We start from the raw sequence: 20,854 nt of genomic DNA on the forward strand, positions 1-20,854 counted from the left end.
TCCAGCTCCCTATCTAGTACCACCTGCAGCAGACAAACTTCCACTCTCCTTACTCAAGAAACTTAAGGCAACAAGATACCTAGGGAACGGGGTCTCCAGAAGGCCACATGGTGTGTGTGCCCAGGCCACTTTGCATGCAGTGTGACTGCATTTATCTGCCCAACCATGCCCCTGCATGAGAAGAAGGTTCCTTTCTGTACTTTTTTGGATGCAAACTGAGCAAAAGCTTGAGACCGGCTAGGAAACACAGATAGGAATTAAGGTCTATTGTTTATAATTTTCTCTGTTGATTTAATGGAGTAGCATCTTTTGTGTGAAGCTTAATTAAGGAAGAGACTGGATTTGAAGTTGGTGTACTTGCCTGTTTCACGTGTCCCTAGAAAAGTAAACAGTACACCTTTACCAGGACATGCAGGGAGCAGCCAGCAAGCTCAGGGCAGAGAGCGCTTGTTCACTCAGGGCTGTCTTCCTGAGCTCTTGCTGGAGAAGGGCGGCAGGCTGGGGCCACACCAACTTTTCAGTTCAGATTAGGACTGGCTTGTGAAGTGACTGTCACGATCATCGTCATGTTCATACAGTGGAGCAGTGGGTTACTCTTGGATGAGCCTAGCCCAGAAGATGCACTCCAGGAGAGCATCTAGCATACTCTGACTACTAACAGACATCCAGCCCATGGGGCTGTACTGGTGCCAGTCTAGAGAAGACAACACCCTCACACACACCCCCCCATGCACACTGTGTGGCTGGTGGGTCCCCAGCAACAACTGCTTCATCCCACTGCTTCACCACTCCTGTTTGTTGCACCACTATGTGGACGTAGCTGAAGCCCCTTTTATTGCAGATCTACATATAATAGGTTTCTTTAGACATGATAATTATAATTATTACAAGACTTTAAGCTCTGCTATTTCTAAAATATTGTATGTTTAACACCAGGCAAAACACTATTCTATTCCCCACTTTGTATGTATAATTTTAGGTATATTGATATATAAGGTATAGGTATAGTATACATATATATAATTTTAGGTATATGGGTATATTTGGAAGCTAGAGCAGCATAGATGTGTTCAGGTAACACAGGAGGAAATTCATCTTAGTGCTACCTTTTGTGTAATAGCTTCCCTATGCCTGGCAGCTCAGCGCTCTCTGTTACAAAAGAGTCCACAATTTCTGCCTCTGATTTGGGGCCTGAAGTGGCTCAAGTCAGCTGAGGTGCACCAGGCGTGTGGAGTGGGCAGCATAAACATCTGCTAGCGGGAACAGGTCCTGGTTTGCAAGTGAGGAGGCAGACTGTTTGCACCTCTCCTACCCTCAGGTCACTGGGCATTTTGAGATCAGTGTCTTCATCCATGATATGATGTGGTTGCAGCTATGCACAGCAACCTGGTCCTCGTTTGGATCAGGGCTATAGTCACCTCTGATATAGCTATGAAAAGATAAAGCAAAGTGCTGACAAGAGACATACTCTTATTCTGAGAAATTAATATTTTTTTTAACATCGTATGAAGAAGGTGTGCATTCTGAAGTCCTGCACTTCTGATTTGTTTATAGCTAGAGGTATGTCAATTTTTTATTTCCTGTAGTCATTTCCTCCAGTTCCCTCCAGCCTCTGGTATAAAGTGATCAAACAGTAAAGTCCAGAGATTACAGTTACTCATCTCTTCACAGCCAAGTGTGTCATTCCAACCATGAGACTCATCTTTCAAGCATGTTCAATGATTTTCACACTGAGCAACCTGGTGGCTTCTCAGTCACAGTCTCCTGGTAAGTTCAAATCCACAGATATTTATTTAAGAAATTGATATATTATTTAGTAATATTTCTGTGCATAATTTACTTCATGTGTCATAATATTCACCACTTTTTTTGATGAAAAGAATAAGCCAAACAGAAATTGATATCCAGCAGAGATGAAAGTGGATTAAAAAAAAGAAAATTATGATGGCAATAATAATGGATTTCCATGAAAGTTTTCTAATTAAAAGTCAACTTGGTAAGCTTGTGTCTACACTCAAGAAGAGAAATACTCAATTATTTAAGCAGGACTACTTGCTAAGGCACGGGTTCTAACAGAGCAGACCGCACCTGAAAAGGACTAGCCTTCACATTGAACAAAGATGGATAAAATAGATTCCAGGTAAGACTTCAGCGCTTAGCACTCTGGAAGAATGAACACAACGGGAAAATATCCAGCAATATCTTGTGCCTGGGAAAGCATCCAGGTAAAAATATTATTAAAGATCAAAATTAATAAAGACATTAAAGACCAGTTTTTTGCCTACCTAAATATAAGAACATCTCTATTTCATGTGTTTGCCTGCAGTTCCATTAATTATAGCTTGCGAAAGATAAATGGATTCTTACCGAAATCGTACATAAAGACCAACACATAGACTGCTAATCTAATCTTTTCTCTTGCTAATTTATCACAAGTTCCTTGTTGTTAATTTTATAAGGGGAAAGAAATACTTTAAAGTTATGGCCTCATCTCATCAACCTATAAATCAGTTCTCTGTTCTGTTGTGTGTATGGTAAGTACCGTTTTCAGGCAATGGAGAACCAGATGATTCTCCGGTGCTAATTGCTCCTGTGAGTCACTGGTTCTCCTGTGAGGGGACGGGACTCTTCCTTGTACTGAGATGGCAACCACCTGTAGCCTTACTGGGATGACTTAGTAGAACAAAAGTTGAAAATTACAGTTGTGGTGCTTATTTGATGCACAGTGTGGTGATGCCTAGCAATGGTTGGTGATCTTCTGAAAAAAAACCACAGTTTGATGGGTTATAAAAATTATGCTCTAAGGATTATGCTTTGCCTCAAAATTTCTTTTAAAAATCTCTCTCTTGCTGTCCAATTTCTTTTCTTGAAAAGAAGTTTTCTATTCAGTCTCTCTTCTGTATACTCAATTCAGCAGTCTTGTGCTCCAGGAGTTGCACTTTCGCCTACATGTGTTCCTATTAATGAAATGACACCGTTCTCATAGATGAGTAGTATTAAGGGTAACTAAGGGCTGTAGGCTCAGATCTGGGTCTTGCTCTCTGGTACTTTCTATACAGTGTGCTGCGATATGTGGAAGTTCAACATGTGGTTACTTATCAGGTTTTATCACTGTGAGGAAATCAAAAGTGGTTTTTCTTCTTTGTTATGTTTCAATGAGGTTGCAACTGTTCCAGTACATGCATGTTCCATTCTGTTATCTTTGCAGATTGACTCTCTGCCTCTCCTTTTTTTTTTTTTTTTCATCTGTTCCATGACATTAAGCCTTTTTACAATGTTCCCCTTCAATATTATTTTTTCTCAGTAATAAACTTTGAAAAGTGACTTGGAGGTGGAATGTACTTGCTCATATTCTTGCTCACAGTTGTCTCTGCACAATTTTTTGCTCATGGAAATTTCTTTTTTTTTCCCTGTAAAAGTAATTTCACCACACACCATAGTGGTGTTTTCCATGCTTCTTTGTCCTGAGAACAGGTTAAAGTCTTGTGTAGAGCCCTACCAGTCCCCCTCTGGTTTTACCAAAGATGTAGACTTAGATAATTCTCTCTGAACCTCATGTTCCAGAGCACTGGTATGTGTCCTACAGCGCTGCAACATACTGCGTACCTAGCTAGACCTACAGGTCATCCTCAGGCAGAAAGTTGCTGCCACCCTTCCTTAGCCCAGGATTTCCTCTGCATACTATTTTCTACCTTTCCATCTACCCATTGTCATAATAAAAAGAATAATGATAAATTTATTACTTTGGTCTGTTGTGTGCCTCTAGGATTGTGAAAAGAAGAATGTTTTAAATAATCACAAATACTGTGGAAAAGCTGGCACATTAGCTGAGAAAGATCCATGGTGTTACAGGAGGATTCATAAAAATTGCATCATAAAGAAAGGGAGATAAATGGTCCCCTCTATTCTCTTGCTCTCGCTCTCTCTTTCCATTACCAAAAGATAGGAATGATTCTGTCTCCAGAAGCAGAGGTGCTTGAAAAAAAATAAAAGAAAAAGGAAACTGAACATCTTTTCAGTTAAAGGCAAAGAAAGGAAAGATCAAAAGAAGGAAATAACCATGTTTCAGATAACCTGTACATATCCTCAGGGAATTTGTTGTCAGTTTAATCCAAATTTCAAAAATTTCACTTAGGCTATGCATCTTTCCATGTTGAAATATGAATTTTGCAACATATACATGCTATAATTTGAAAAGATGCACGCAAATGTTTACTGAACACTTACACAAAATACAGCACATACCACATTCAAAAAAAGCTACAAAACTCACGAAATTGGAAAGCACAGCAGAAAATTGCCCTGACTAGAGTTCTAGAAGTACAGTTGTTAATAATAAAAGATTTGTAAAACCTTTTCTGTCCTATGTAGCTAGTTAGTTATGTTAAGACTGATTTCTTATGAAGTTCTTAAAAAACTAGAGCACCGGAAAGAATATGTATATATCACCAGATAGTTTATTACAATTTCTGTTCCATTTCTATCAAATGGTTCTACTTATTTTTAAGTATTTAGTAACCTATTACCTTCCATTTTAGTACATAAATAACTGCAGTTGCTGGAGTATATATTTAAATGTTAAAATCCTGGAGTTCCAATTAATAATGTGTAGGGGTTTTGCAGAAAAAGGATCTGATCCTAGAAAGATTTATATGTGTTGTTAAGTTGATACGCTCTGAGTAATCCTGCTGAAGTCAAGTGGATTACTTAAGAGTGCGCAAAGTCCACCTATAAATCACTGCAGGACTGGAGCTAAGCTGATATTCTTCTCTGTCATCCAAAAAAAAAAAAAAAAAGCCCAAGAGTTAGTGTGCATCTCTGAATTGCAGTCCCTAGTAAGTAGTATAGAGCTATCAAAATATAATTGAAAAATAGAGAATAATGTGTGTTGTCCAAGGATCAGAATGAATTGGTGGGTTTTGTTGCCTTCCAAACAGGCCACACAGATTATACTCTCAGGTTTTACTTAGTGTCCACTCCTTAGTGTGTGGAAATCCCATGCGGTCCTTCTGGTTTCCTTGTTATCCACCTCTAGAGCCAACCAGATCTCGACTAAACCACTGCAAATTCAAAAAGATCAAACAACTCAGTAAATAAAATTTATGGGGTTCAGCATTTTTATGCTAGTGTCCTTTTTGCTTGTTGCAATTGAGGGGAAATGCGGCAGCCTGAAAAAGGATTTCAAGAGTTGGTCTGTACAGAGAGGGAAGGATGGGTTATTACTTTACGAAAATCTTTACTGTCTTGGACTTTTATTTCTCTGTTGGCAATGTCAAGGTGGTGGGGTACAGAGTCACAGGTTCAAGGAGCTTCCCAAGCACACATTGCCTATTTGAAAGGCAAATTCAAATAAAATATTGTATACAAAAAGTTTGCATGAGCAAATTCTGTGTGCTCTCTCTCACAATTTACGAACCGGTGCTATCTGTGCTAATTCCACCAATTTCCCTATAAACATAATTTTATTAAAAAAAAAGTTATTTATGCTGCCCGGCTCTACCATACTGAGCAACCTGAGACCGGTCTTATAGATAAACCCAACCCACACCATTTGCTTAACACTAGAAATCCACACAAGCAGATTGTTCACAGCCAGGGCCAACTGCTGCAACCTCACAGCCAGAGAGCAATGGGATAAACGGTGGGTGTTGGGCCCACCCTCCAAATACTGGAAAAATCACTGCTGTGTTTTTCAGTGGGGCTGCCTTGGTGCCCAAGTCCAAGCGAGGGTTTTGAGGTGGAACCGTTCCTCTGGAAAGGGTCCTGGCACAGCCTGGATTAGTTGGCTGTGCCCCAGGTAGGAGTCTCAGATACCCACTCTTTGTTACATCCTACTGTCGAGACTGCGTGGTTCTCTCCTTAGCACATAACCTGTTTGAAATCTTTTCGTCAAGCACAGGAAGATCTGTGTGCACGCCTCTCTGCAGAGACGTTAAGCAGCCTTCTGAGATTAGACTGAAGAATTTTGTTCATATTTGACTTAAAAATTTGTTAAAAACCATGCCCTACAAAGAGCATTTTTCCAACTGTCATTGTGCCAAACTATTGTGCACATAGAAACAGCATCATAAATTAATTTTGAAATTGTTTATCCTTGAAAATATGCGATTAAGAAAGCAAGTACTCTTCCTGGTTTTATTTTCATAATTGAAGCACGGACATTAACAGTTCTTTGTCAAAGTGAAAATGTCTGCAATGAGAGTAGTTGTCAAAAAGTGGAAAGTACATATTTTGTGGCTTCTGAAGGGAATTGAAAAGATTCATTCTATACTCATAAAAATGATCTCAAGACAGTACAGTATTCTTCTTTCACTAATATTTATACTTTCTTATAACTTTAATTTTATTTAAAGATGGAGAACATTATACACTCAATTATGCACTAAATATGCATTTAACAATCTTTATAGAAAATCTAAGTCCAAATAGTCATATGGATTTCAGTTACACTAAGCATAACACAATATACTACACAACACAACCATGTTAGAATTTAGTCCATAAAAACTGAAATCTGTTAGTGCAATTGCAGAACCAAGAATCCACCATTAAGTAATTTGCCATCATATATCTCAGTGGCTTTAGTTGAAGACAAGGTCATCTCTCAGACCTGCTGAGGGGTCTTACAAAGGGATTGAGGACTTAGAAACAAGGCTATGTAGTCTCTTGTAACAGAGATAGAACTGGCTGGGTAAACTGCATTTTATGATGGCTTTTTAGGTTTTGAAGTTCTGGTTTTGCTTCAACGTGTAATAGTACTCACTTCTCTGTTCTTCAAAAAAAAAAAATGCATGAGATTTTCAGTTTGAGAAAACAATACGGAACAAGCCTGCAGGCACTAGTTAGGAGATGGAGGAGTTAGTTTCAAGTCTTTCTCTTGAGTAAGAGCAGAATCTTTTTTACCAGAGCTCCATGAATCACCTAGAAGGGACCTGCAGCTACATCTACCCAGTGTCTCTTGGGTTTCTGTCATAACTGTCTCTTGAATGATTTTTACAAAACAACATGTTACCACACAATTACATCTATACAAAAATGTTTTGACTGGTTCTAATTCCAGAAGTAATGAAATGCCTACATGCAAAGATATAGCCATGAGAATAGGCAAAATGGTTACTTGAACCCACATGCCTTTCTCACATTCTGTGTTGATTACAGAGCATAAGATAGGAACCATGAGGATAGTTAAGTCTGATTCCCATGAATGTTCAGGACCAATGTATGTGATAAAAATCTCATAAGAAATGTTTTAAATTTTTTCCACTCTAATCCCCTTCAAAAGTCCAGAGTGGCATAAAATGTAGACAGCAATCAAAGCTAAAATCCTCTATTCTCCTGCAAAGCAGGGATATTCAAGCAGAAGTTTTTTATTGGTAGACACTTCATGTCTGGAGACAGCAGTCTGCACATTTTACCCTCAAGTGGTTTCTTGCTGATATTCAAGACACATTTTCTTCCTCTTTGTTCATTCAAGTAAATAAAATTTCACATCTTATAGAATGCAAAATAAATTATTTGTCCTTCTCTTTGATATAGAATGGATTTCTAATCCTTCTGCCTTCCTATTTTCTCTATTTAATCCTTCTGCCTTCCTATTTTCTCTATTTTTCAATGTCAGATTTATCTTCAGTGTCTGATCATGGGATCCTGATGGACATAGAATTAAAATACCTGTGTCCCTAGCAGGAGCTATAACAAGGAGAAGATCAGGAGGGGAAATAAAATCTGCATGCAGTCAGAGGACATTAAATGATCTTTCATGTCTGTAAGGTGGAATTGGCCAGAACCACGTGGATAAAATATGCAGTACACCTACTTGTGCTGATCTGCTTGGGGTTTCTGTAAGTCTTTACCTGTGGTGTCAGTCCCTTGTTTCTTACAGTAAACATTCAACAGTTTACACACAGGCTCCATGTGGCATTACTTCCCAAATAGTTTTCCTTAGCAGGAAAACTTTAGCAGGTATTTTGGGGGAAAGTTGGCCTCAAGTAGGCCCTGTGCATTGCATATGTATTAACCAGTCTACAACTTTTGGCCCAGGGACCATGGGGTGCTCTTTGGTGTTGCTGTGCCTGCTTTCATTTTGCTATTTTGAAATTCTAATTTCAACCTCTCTAGGTAATTTTACTCTGTTTCCTTATATTTTAGATATTCTTATGTCTTCTTACTTTATGATCATCTGAGTTTATTGCATACATATCTTTGAAATACTGATTGCCTACCAATGTCAAGGGATGCTTTTCATACTCACTACTGAAATCATATTTTCCGTCAATGTCCTGGGCAGGTTGGAAAGATGCCATCAGCACCACAATAATCAATTTCAACAATGAGAAGATGCAGATCACATGGGCAGCAAGAAAACTATTTCCCAGCGAGAATGTGACATTTTCTTATACGTGAGTATTGACAATGTCTATTCTTCTTTTCTTAAAGGTTTTACTTTGGGAGGCTGAAATATCTAAGTCTATTTGAGTCCTCCGTGAACTGTATCTGAAACTGCTTTTATCATTTGTTAATCATCCAGCATGAAACCTGTTTATATTCATAACCTGCTACAGAAGTGTACAAATCAGAAAGTCTGCTGAACAACAAACATTATATGAAAGATTTGTCCCTCATCTGTTGTTGTGCTAAATGCTAATGCTAATAATACCATTGAAAGTTGTTTTTTTTTTTCCACATGTGTATATTTTCCTTATTAACTGATGTCATTAATGGCTAACAGAAATCTAATGTTTTGGTTAAAGACAGTCATAGCACTTGATTTTCCCTTTTCTCTCAGAGTGGTATATGTAAAAGAACTTTTAGCAGTACAATCTTGGAAACAAGTTCATGAAAACATCTGTTGATCAAGTCATTCTCTTATTGGAAAACAACAACAACAACATGAAGGAAACTTGATAATTTCAGACTGCTTCGAAACCCAGGGCTGGAAAGTCAATGAGGTCTAGGTAATGAATTCACTCACACCACTATGGAATTTGCCACTTCAAGAAATTCCATGCACAGACTTCCCTTGGTAGGAGGATTTGAAAAAGGAAAAAAAAAGAAAAAAAAGAAAGAACAGTAAGAAAAATGAATGAACTTGTGTTAACTGGTAAGAGTGTTCAATTCACTAATATTATTTCATTTATAGATTTGATGAAGACAAGAACAAAGTTTGGAAGCCATGTCCCACCTATTTATTGGATCAAGATTATAATTCTGGATGTCTTTTTAAGACAGAAGGTCCCACCCTTGCCATCTCTATCAGGAACAGCGATGGAAGTGAAGAGCTTTTTTCTAAAACACTAAAATCTGATTTTTATAGTAAGTACGTAAAATCACAACTACTTTGATAGTCCTAGAGTCTTCACTGATTCTCTAGTTATCCTTAGTTTGAGAAGAAATCAGTTATATTGGTGTATAAAATTTTATTAGATTGTGTGCCAAAAGCAAGCTATAGTTTTTTCATGTTGATTTTCATCCCTTGCTATCATCAGTTGTTACACCGGCCTGTGTGCAGCTGCAGCTAAATGAGATTACATGGGGCAGCCAGATTTGTCCCCAAACAGAGTTTCAAAGTAAAAATGAAAATTCTAAAATGTATGGGTGTGCTTAGTCTAATGCAGGCATGCTCTGTATTCATACCAGGAAAATGAATAAAAGTTGATAGTTTCTCATTTTAGTGTTCGGTGTGTGTTCTTTCTTATATTTTTAACCTTTCATTTTTTTCCCATCTTCCGTGTGATGTGAGGCAGCAAACTGCTTCTTATCAAAGAAGCTGTCATAAAACCATCATCAGATGTCAATAGAAATTAGTGGAGTGACTCTGGTACAGTCTGATATCGTAAAAGAGACATCCTGCCACTAGTAGAGAGACAGTGTTCCTGTTTTTACGAAATCCCTCCTTCCCCTGAATAAGTATTTCACATCTAGTGTGAGAGATTATTTTATGAAAATATTCTGGAATTGCTCATAGTTACAGCATTTAAAGTGGAGGGATTTTTTCTGATAAAAATCACGCAGAAAATACACAACATAGAATTATCTGGAAAAAAAAAAATTCCAAATACAGTATTAGCATTTCTTAATAATGTTTTAACAGAAAGGATTAAACAAAAAACTGCCAAGACATCTAACTTTGAGAATACATTTCTATCTCAGAATTTTAACAGTATCTGGTAAATTATGGAAAGCTGCAGCCTGATCCTTGAATTTTGGCTATTAAACACCCACTGATATTAAAATGAATTTCAAAAGGGTTAGGTAAGAAAGCACAAATATCAAGGATCAGACTTAAGTCTTTAAGTTAGGAAGGCAGAATTTTCATAATACAAAAAGACAAGTAGAAGGATTGAGAAAGGAGGGAACACTCTTCTCAGTCCTTTATTTCCTACTACTGAAGACTAACCAGCTACATAGATCAAACCATTGAGTGCTCGTCGGACGATCTGAAAACAGTGATCCCACATAGCCTCAGCAGCTACACAAGTGTGTCTTGTAGGTTTTATGGTACTGAATTTGTCAGTTCCTTTCCAATGAAGAATCTTCTTTCTTTCTCTTGATTGCAGGGAGTTTGAGGAGATTACAGTCCTTCCTTAAGCACTTGCAATAGGTTCCTGACATGAGATAGTATCTACCTTTGAATGTGGCACCTTGAATGGTGAGCAGTGTCATGGTGTCAAGCTCCATTTTGATGTTTAATAGGGAGGTCAGCTACAAAAGTACATCCTCCAAGAAGAAGGTCCACCTTCTTCACTTACTACTCAGAGAAACATTGAGACAAGGAAGGAATAACAAGAATTTTATCCGCAAAGTGCTTCTTTTTAAGAAACTATAGCATAATTTGTTTCTCTTCTTCTTAGTAAAGCCCAATCCCCCAGAAAATGTGACCTTCTTCTGGAAAGCGGACACCGTTACTGTAAGCTGTAGTAAACCAGAGAGAGCTGTGAAGTGCTTGAGACTTGAGCTTCAATACAAAAGCAAGTTTGACAAAGACTGGCAAGTGAGTTGGACATGACATTTTTAATCAACATTGGAAGAAGCTGGAAGTAGCATCTCCATAGGATGTAAAATATAGTTGTTTTCAAATTGTTCTCCCGTTCTATATTCCATCCTATACTTTCAAATATATCTGGGAGCAGAAAACACATTTTTGGGATCCTGGATCGCTGTCATGCCAGAAATCATTTACTTTTTAAGTTATATCTAGTTGCCAGGCAAAGAGCTGAGGACAATCTAAGGGAAAGGTCATGCATGCAAAATACAGGAGTTTTGGAAAAAAAAAAGAAGCAAGCAGACCAAAGTTAAAAGAAGAGAGCAAAAAATATGAAACAGAATGAAAGAAAAGAGATGACACAGGATTTTTATTTATTCTGAAGTTAGTTGTTAAGTATTTCTAAATATTATTTCATTGACTTAAACCTTTCCAGTCTCAAATATAACTTGTAAATATTTTGGGGATCGAAGTGTCTTTGTAAATATGGAACTGTAACATAGTGCAACTTGTAATGAGTGTTATGACCTTCAACTCAAAGTCAGGCAACAAGGAATGGCTATGAATAGTGAAGAGTCAGTCAAGAAACAGAATTCCTTGAAACTTAGAGAAGTTAAAATGCAGTTCTGAGGTTTTGGGTTGGCCTATCCCTTGTCCTAGTTGTGATCATGACTGACTGTAGCATTCTGAAGCACTGTCTTGAAAACCAGAATTAACAATGATGCGCCTTCCTTCACAGTCCAGAAGTTCTAAGTGTTGCAGTGTTGGAGAGCAAGGCTTTGATCCGAGGAAATGCTATTCTTTCCGGGTCAGACTGAAGAGACTAGTACCCTACTGCAATGTAGTTAATTACGGCAGTGACTGGAGAGCAGAAACATTTTGGATGAATGGCACATTATTAGGTAACAGCTGTGCTACATTCATATATTGTCTAAGTATACATGGGGAAGGGGCAACTGCTAAAGAGGTTGGGAGCATGCAGCAAATTAATGTCTCACTGTTGTGCTCCACCTTCTGTTATTAAAGAAAGTTCATGTGGATGTCTAATTGTCCATGTTTAACTCCTGTTCATTTTGTTCCTGATGGCCCATAACACTATCAATTTGTGCCATAATCAGCAAAGTTAAGAGAGTCCTTATTATTTGTGTTACAATGGTGTCCAAGGTCCATCAATGACACCGATGTGATGAATGGGGGTGGGAGGGGTGGAGTGGGGTGTCCACATATGATGTGTGGACATCAAATTTGTACCCGAAGAAAAGCCTTGATGCCCCATTTCTGGAGGCAGTTTGTTTTGAAAGTACATCCAGTTGAACTACAGGACCAGAGGTTATAGCAGTCTGATGCTTGTATGTGCTGCACTCATCAAAACAGGGAGGATGGGGGAAAAGAGGTGAAATGGAAGCAAAATCAGTATCATCACTGCTTTCCCACCAGACAGACATATTAACTGAGTGTTGTTGACTTTGATTAGATCTTTGATGGAAACAGAATTTCTACTGGTTATCAAAACCAAACCCCAGATTTTCTGTAGTAAAAACAAGAGAGTACACCGTCCCAACATATTCATATCATGTCAGCTAAGCACAAAATGCCACCCACTAGGCTTTACCAGAACTATGAGACACCCAGATGTTCAGTGTACCCAGACCTGAGTTCTCTAAAACGCAGTGGGCTATTAGCTCACCTGAAGAAACTCTATATACACAAAGCTGGGATGAAATCCTGAAGCATTAGTACGTACTAGTAGTAGCCACAGTGCTGAGCTCCAGAGGAGCCTCCCCCCCCCCCATTCAAACTGTGAGCCTGCAAGCGTGTCCTCAGGCTGGCAAATGCCCTTAAGAGGACAATGTCTCCCTGTGCACCTCTGAGAGTTGAGCAGATAACAGCCCCCCCTGGACCATTTGACCAGAGGCTGCCAGCAGGTCAGTGCAAGGAAGGAAAGTGCAGAGGAGACAGATTAATGGGTCAGTTGCTCTGGGTGAGATCAATGTGCCCTGGATCAGAAGCGACATTGGCACAGACGCTTCACTGGGGCAAACACTTCACTTCAGGACTTTAGTGAGTTATTATTGACTCCAAATTTAACATCAGAAGAAGCCATGAACAAAGCTGTGCTCCAGAAACTTCATAGATTCTAAATACCTTACTTGGGGGTCACAATTTCTGTTATGGCTTTCTCGCAAACTGAACAAAGTAGGCAAGTGGACCGGGACAGTTGCTCCTGTATGAATAATCATTTAGTTTTTATAGTATTTATGTGGAGAGCAGAAGGTCAATAGTAGGAGGAAGAGCTTTGAGGTGGCAATTCAAAAGCTTCAGGGAAAAACACCGAGAATGCTGAAAAGTGCACAAATACATTAATTTTATATACCTCTGTGTTAGATTATATCCTTCCACTAGTTTCTTTCTGGGTATCATCACTTGTGGTCTGCTGGCTTTTTATTTGTTGGGATGGGGAAGATGTTTGTTTCTGTGTGTTTGTTTTATCTTGGGAAATAAGATATTTCGGCTACATGTAAAATTGCACTTGCAGCTTTGGTGATTGTGTGATTGTAAGTAGATGTATGTAATATAGATCTTAGCACAAAGTTGGTGTTTCACTGTCAATGCAATGACATGATAAGAAGAAATATTTGATTCATTCATAACGCCTCTACTCTTTGCCTATAAGCCTGTTCCTTTATCCTGTACCAGATTAATTTATATAAATTAAAGCACAATTTTCTTTTGTTGGAAGTATGGGGAAGGATGGATTTTCTTTTAAGTTTCAGTTGAACAACTGAACTGGTCTTATTTGTTCTTAAAAAGTTTTACGTGTTGGGTTTTTCTTTTAAAGAAAAGCCTATTCTAGCATGATTAGAAATATTTATTGTTAAAGCAAAAAATAACTTTTTCACTAACACTTTTTTGTGATTATTCCTAGACTTATGCGATGATGATATAAAATCTCAGTCAAACACAGTAATAGTCTTAAGTTGTTTGCTGGCAGTACTTCTGATGATGCTTGTCCTCTTGATTCTTCTGTGTAAATGGCAGAGGTAAATATAGTTTTATTGGTTACTACTAAATAATCATGTCATGAAAAAAGAGCTATCATTCCAGATCAAGCCTCTTAGCACTTAAAATTCTTATCTGATAAATGAAGTGATCATGAATATGTAGGAGTCAATAGCTTAATTACTGTTTGAGCGATAATGCATCCTGGCCTTCCAAACACCAAGGCCTTTAATTTTCAAAAACAGAACAATTTTGGTAAAAGACAAAGTTTCTGAATAAAATTCCGTCTCTTCCACATCATTTCTTCTCCTTTTCAGAAAACTAGTTAAATCCCGAGAAGCCAATTATTTTGGTCATTTCTTCTGAACTGACATTCTTTTGTGCAACTTTCATCACAGTCAATGTCTGTTTGCAGTAGGCTGAAGTAAGCTTGAGTGCATTCAACTTTAATAACACTATGTCAATATTTGGATTTGCAGTTAAATGACTCTGTTCATTTTTAGAATCTACAATTAAAAAAGCCTAAACCACCAAACAACAAAACCTGCAATGGCCCCAGATCTTGGCTTTTTCAGTAGGGAAAACAAAAGCCAAAAATGCGGTATTTTCAGAGCTGAAAGTATATGGGACTCTGATAGCCTTTTCAGATCCTAAGTTAAGTTTTTTCTCCTATATTTCAAGTTTACGTTTGTGTTCACTGAGTCAGCCAATACAGCTGGCTACTGCACCATCTTCCCTGTCTACTGGAACGTGGCCAGGGAATGTAAAGCTCTGACTACTGCATGGAGCAGAATGGCAGTTGCTGACTAGCTGGAAGTTTGTATAGAGTCCAGATTTTACTAGGATGGGGTTGGTTGAAAATCCAGCAGAAAAAACACTCTTAGCCTGATGGCATTATCATACTGTTATAACCGTTTTTTTACTTTAGAACACATTTGAAAGAAATCAAGCCCACAGTACTGTCATGTAAAATATATTTGTGGCTACAAGACTGTGCTGAAGTAGCTTTTTGTATGAATGACTACACTATAACAAAACACCCATTTGTATTTTTCTTTCCTCTTTGCAGGCTTCAGAAGTCAGTCATGCCTACTATACCAGATCCAAAATACATATTTGCTGATCTCTTCAATGATCATAATGGAAACTTTCAGGTAAACATTCCCTTCCTAGCAAGGCTGTAAACTCTTCAGTGTTGAGAATAATTTGAACGTAGCCACTGATATGTGCTCTACACAGACATTACCACAAGCACTCTCTGATCCAAGAGAAAAACTTCTCCTCTCATGCACCGTCACCAAGGGGATCCACAGAGCATATACCAGAGCTCATACAATCAGTGTAGTGCTGCTTTGGCACTGTGAAAAGACACTTGCTATAGAAAGAGGCAGAGAAATTGCTGGAGAAGAATTTAAGGGTCTCCAGAGGCACAATATCTGGTGAGATGCCATTGTGGTATTTGCATCCATTCCTGCACATGATAGCTCAGGGAGCTTGCTTCAACCTGATCTTGCCCTTGATGTTTGTGAAGTGCTGTGAGAATTAGTGCTGAGCCAGTGATGGCACTCATACCTTTGGAGGCACCAGTCACAGTAGGAAGTCTCTTAGACACAGAGGTGCATAGTCGCTAAACCTTTAGACACAAAATGGCTGTCAAATGGACAGACCACAGTTTTTGCTTTTGTTTTCTTACTGTTTCTTGAGTCCATGACATCACATATGTGATGTATTTTTCTGTATTAATTGGGCTGTCTTTATCTTAGTTACTACTAAGTTTCCCCTAAGTGAAGACAGGTCACATGTTTACATTTTCAAACCCAATAACAATACCAAAGAGCAGTAACAATGTTTCAGTGACAAACTGAAAAATTTCCATATATAAAATAGCTTTAAACTGAAACTGAAGAAGAAAGATATAAATGCAAATTAATACTGAAGCTTTAATACAGAAATACTGTGTTTTGTAAATCTCCATGTAAACTCAATCTCAATTTAGATTAAGACAGGGCTTGGGTCAAAGAATGCATGAGTCTGACAAGGAGGGAACACCAGTTATTTTTTACATCCAAAGTTTTTTAAAGGCCCCAATTAAACACGAAGATGTATTTAATCTGGTCGTGATAATAAGTAGGAGTTTGTATGCATTTGTGGAATCCTGTCTGCTTTCCTGCCGTCCTGCCTTTCTTCCATCCTGCTATCTTATGTCCTGCTTGTCTATATTGCTTCCCTTTCATCTTCTCCATTGTGGCTTATCCTGGAAAGATGCCATTGCTAAAGGAAAATCAGTGTCTGCACACCCAGGTTTCTTTTGATTGATATCTTGGTCCCTGCCAACATCAACATTTTTGTTTTCCTAGGAATGGATAGACAAAACTGATCATGCAATGGTACAAACCAAGCTAGAATGTGAAGAGCCAGAGTGCATCATTGAGGCAGAAAGCCAACAAGAAGATGAGAAGAATAGTGACAAACAGGGGCCTCAAGAAAAAAGCTTCAGTTTTTCAAGAGCTGCTGAAAATAATGACCCCAAAGCAGCTCAGATTGCCTGCCTGATGCCAACATCCAACACTATAGCTTCTTTTGCCGGCTTCCAGATTTTAATGAATGATGACATGTATGTAATGTTATAAAATTTGCATAGTTACAGAAAAGATCCTGATGAGTTTAGGGGAGTGGCTGAACAGAAAATTTGTAATGATTAGACTCATATCGAGAAAGACACTAGGCTGTGTTACCTGGTTTCTCATCTGTTCTTTCCCAGCACACGTGACCACGTGGGTAGGCTCAGAGTTTGAAATAACAGCCTGATAATTAATAGGGTTGCTCTAATTGGGGTTTATCTCTAAAACCAAACTAAGCCCTCTTTTTCTGCTATGGACAGGAGAGAACAAGACCTTCTCCATAATACATGTTCGTAGAGTCAAAACTTAGTCCTTGCACTTATGGAGTATGTAGAGCAGGGCAAACTACACTCTTATTCTTCCCAAATGAAGAGAGAAATAAAGGGATTTTTCTGCTAATGATCTTTGTCTCACAAACACCGGACCATATACTGCTCATTTTCACAGTGATAGGATACTGCTTTGGAAGCCCTCCTTGGACTAGAAAACTTGCTTTTGTAAGCTGCTTCTCCCAGTGTGAAACTTTGTGCTGCATGCTACACATCAAAGGTTTTATAAAGAGAAAGAATAATCCCCGTGTCTAAGAACAGAAAAGTGAGGATGTACAGTATTAAGTCACATTTTATCCTGCAATTAGTGCTATGTAGGCAGCTTCCTCTAGAACAGTAGGGCTTCACGGGCCTCCTCTGAGGTCAGGTCCTCAGTCTTTGTATGACTAAGCAACTTCTTCTAGAATGCTGACATCCACTTCGAACAATATATATATTTAACTGTCACATTTATTTCAAACTTTTTTTTAAAACAATCAGCAGCTGACTCAAATTAGGACTTCTTATTCATATTCCGTAGACCAGCCTATTGTTCTCAAACTATGTTCTGATGTTTTCTAAACATACCATCTCCTAAAATATGTTTCATTTTAAATTTAAAATGCACTATACTATGCAATTAGATGTCAAAAAAAAATATCTTGACTATTCTGTGAGTTTTCCTGTATCACTTAGTTTACTAGCTCTTTGAAAAGAAATTTTGTAAAAAAGTTTAAGTACTAAAAGCATCTATGATATGGGTAAGGTCTTGTAGATATACTGAGATTGTATGTTGAATTAGCTCCAGTTATTTACCTGGATATCAGTCAGTCATTAAATGACTTTATCAGTTGAATAAGCTTTGCCAATTGCATACTTTCATTGACTAATTTATAGTGTAACTTGGAAATGGCACATATGAGAAAATTACAGTGATCAGTAAATTATTTTTAATTCTGTGCTTAAAAAGTTCAACTCCAGATCTCCCTGGGGACAGTAAACATTAATACGAATCATTAGGTATCAAATTCTCTAAGTGACCCAGTTTGCTGTACAAGGAAAACTCCCCAAATTTTCTGGCCAATAACTGTGAAATTTAACTGGAAGGATAGTTCAGGCATATTCCCCAATTTTTTCATGACATTACCTCAGATTTGATTGTTCTTTAACAAGTTTAACATACTAACAAAGGATTTCCCATAATCTTGAAGACATTTCTGCTTCTTCCTATCTAAAACAGATATGTGCAAGTTTTTGGGGGCCTTTTGTACACCTCATATTTCTTCAAATTTTTTATAACAGTAACCATGCAAAGTTTCAATAGCACCATAAGAATGCAGTGGATTTTAAACTAATGCAAGCTGTACATAATTTGATAAGCAGAATCTAGCTCAGCTCCTCTCAGCTGATATAAATTGGCATTATTGCATGAGAACCAAAGAAGCTGCAGCAGCTTACAACAGATAAGCTGTTCCAGTAATGGTTCAAATAATAAAGTGGGAAGTAAAGCCCAGAATGTATTGCTCAGTTACTTTATGTTTGAACCACACATACATACAGTTGTCTACAAAGCTTGCTAGATACCTTAATTAAACTTTCTGTTGAGCAAATACTTTTCTGTCTGAATTCCAAATGTTTTAGTATATTTTTCTGAAATTTTACTGAGGGGGAAAAAAAAGAAGAAAGTCATGTTGAAGTGCACTGTTTAAGCAGCATTCCTGAACTGAAATGTTATAGTCATTTAAGTTTTTAGTGCAAATTATAATATCTCATAATATATTTTTTAGACATAAATGTTCTTTTTGTGTATGTATACAACCATATTCCCATTGTATATAACAGACTAGAAATAAAACAAATAAAACACCCACATATCACAAATATTTATTTTTAAAACATCTCCTTATGAAGAAAATAAAACAGGGAATTATTGAAATTCAAAACAAAGCATATTTTCCCCCAAAAAAACCTTCCATTCTTGGAGAACTCTAGAAAAGTGTCTACAGAATAATGAAGAACAGGATTTAAGCATCAGGAAAGGTCCTCCCCCAAATGCTGATGATGATATCAAACATGGCACAACAAGATACATATCAAATTAGCAACGCTCATTGCTTGTGGGTGTTGGGGGCCCTGGGGGAACCCAAGCATGTCCCTGAGCTCTGCTCTGCTGGCGCCTGCCGTAGCCTGTCTCTGATGTGATGTAGGCCCTGGTAGCCCTCAGCCACAGCAGGTACTGCTTCCCCAGGAAGGATGCCCCGCTGACTGTGGCATCCTCTGCCCCAGCTCCCGGCATGAAGAGCTGGGAGCCAGCGCTCCTGTGCACACTGTGGCTTCAGGCTGAACTGCTGCTCAGTGAAAGAACAATGAGAACATCAGCCAGAGTGTGATAAGCTGGACCAAGATAAAACGTGTCTGAAGGGTGGAACAAAATGTCTTTATGAAAATACGACTGCGTGCTTTCTACACCAAATTTAAGAAGGTTTGGGTGGATCTGGCACTTCAGAGAGGAATGTTAGCAAGCCAGATAAGTTTGAGAACACAGTTTCCTTTCAGTTATGCTGTGTAACCAATCACCCCATCTTCATATCAGCATTTGTTTCTCCTTTATGACTTACACAGGTTATAGACTTGCACAGGTTATAGACTTGCAAGGGCATCACTTTGGTCCTAAGCCATTCAGGAGACGCAGCTGCCTCCAAGAAAACTCTTAATCTTCTAAGACTGTGACAAAATGCTGCATATTACCTTGCTGTTCAAATAAGAGGGACTTTCTTTACATTATAAAAATGAAGCTTTCTCACCTGTCTTTTCCTGTTGGCCTAGTGCTCATTTTGCAGGAGACTGCTGGGCAGCTCTGTAGCAAAATTCAAGAGCCATTGCTCCACACTGCTTACTGAACAGAACAGCAGGCTGGCTTGCTGCTTTCAACTACTGTCACAGTGACAAGTTGGAAAGAGAGTAACGTGAGGCTTCCCTAACCACCCATCTGCCATCTTCCATCATTTTGTGATCACTTTTTCTTCTGTCTCCTCTCCTCTCCTCTCCTCTCCTCTCCTCTCCTCTCCTCTCCTCTCCTCTCCTCTCCTCTCCTCTCCTCTCCTCTCCTCTCCTCTCCTCTCCTCTCCTCTCCTCTCCTCTCCTCTCCTCTCCTCTCCTCTCCTCTCCTCTCCTCCCTCCCCGTTTCCCAGATGGTCACACAGCTGTGCAGCCCATCTCTCAGAGCAGACTTGCAGTGATTCATGCAAGCTTAGCTACAAATGAGCAAATTAAATGGCCAGACAGGAAAAGGCCTGTTCAACTCCCCACAGTGAGAAGAAGGGTACACAGCACCTTTCACATCTTCCTTCTTATTTATTCAAAAGTTGTCATGTTCTTCAAAGGCATGAGTCCCTCAGATGCGACATCTTGTTCCTAATTATATCCCACAGAAAGGGAGAAGCCATGTGTCATATGGTAGTCCAGACTAATTGAACTGTATTTTCTCAACAGCAGAACAAACAGACTGTATATTTATTCCTCATGCAATTTATGTGCTAGCTGTACCAGTGCTGAGCCAATTTACATTGATAGATTGAACATCTATACTGTTGGCTTTGCTTTTGATGTCTGATTTTCAGTGAGAGGAAGAATAGGAGGAAATCACATGGGTTTTTTAAACAAGTAACAGGACTTATTGAAGTCAGTCTTACAACTTCTGCTTTCTCTTTTTTTTGTTGTTTTTTTTTTTATTATTAGTGTTTTTCAATTCATTTGGCAATGTTTTGCACAATTATCAAATGCATAATTTTGAGCAGCAAATGGTTGCTTCTTTTGCAATGAACCTAGAATTTTCTTACAGTGTACTCATAAAAGCTTTTAAAACCATCCTTGCTTTTTTTTTGTGGCTTACATTTTTACAGTTACTAAACCCAGCCATTTTTACAGTTACTAAACCCAGCCAT

General features: G+C 38.4%; 1 protein-coding gene across 1 annotated transcript; it reads left to right on the top strand.

Moving 5' to 3' along the window:
* Nucleotides 1–1,691: 1,691 nt before the first annotated feature.
* On the top strand, nucleotides 1,692–16,611 carry CRLF2 (cytokine receptor like factor 2; the record flags this gene model as incomplete). Its single annotated transcript, XM_082483317.1, has 8 exons — nucleotides 1,692–1,767; nucleotides 8,288–8,399; nucleotides 9,140–9,312; nucleotides 10,851–10,990; nucleotides 11,721–11,883; nucleotides 13,908–14,022; nucleotides 15,051–15,135; nucleotides 16,339–16,611. 8 exons carry the CDS (start codon nucleotides 1,692–1,694, stop codon nucleotides 16,609–16,611), a joined length of 1,137 nt encoding a protein of 378 aa, XP_082339443.1.
* Between the last annotated feature and the right edge of the window lie 4,243 nt (nucleotides 16,612–20,854).

This window comes from Vanellus vanellus (assembly GCF_965231255.1).
Source record: "Vanellus vanellus genome assembly, chromosome: 1".
NCBI lineage: Eukaryota > Metazoa > Chordata > Aves > Charadriiformes > Charadriidae > Vanellus > Vanellus vanellus.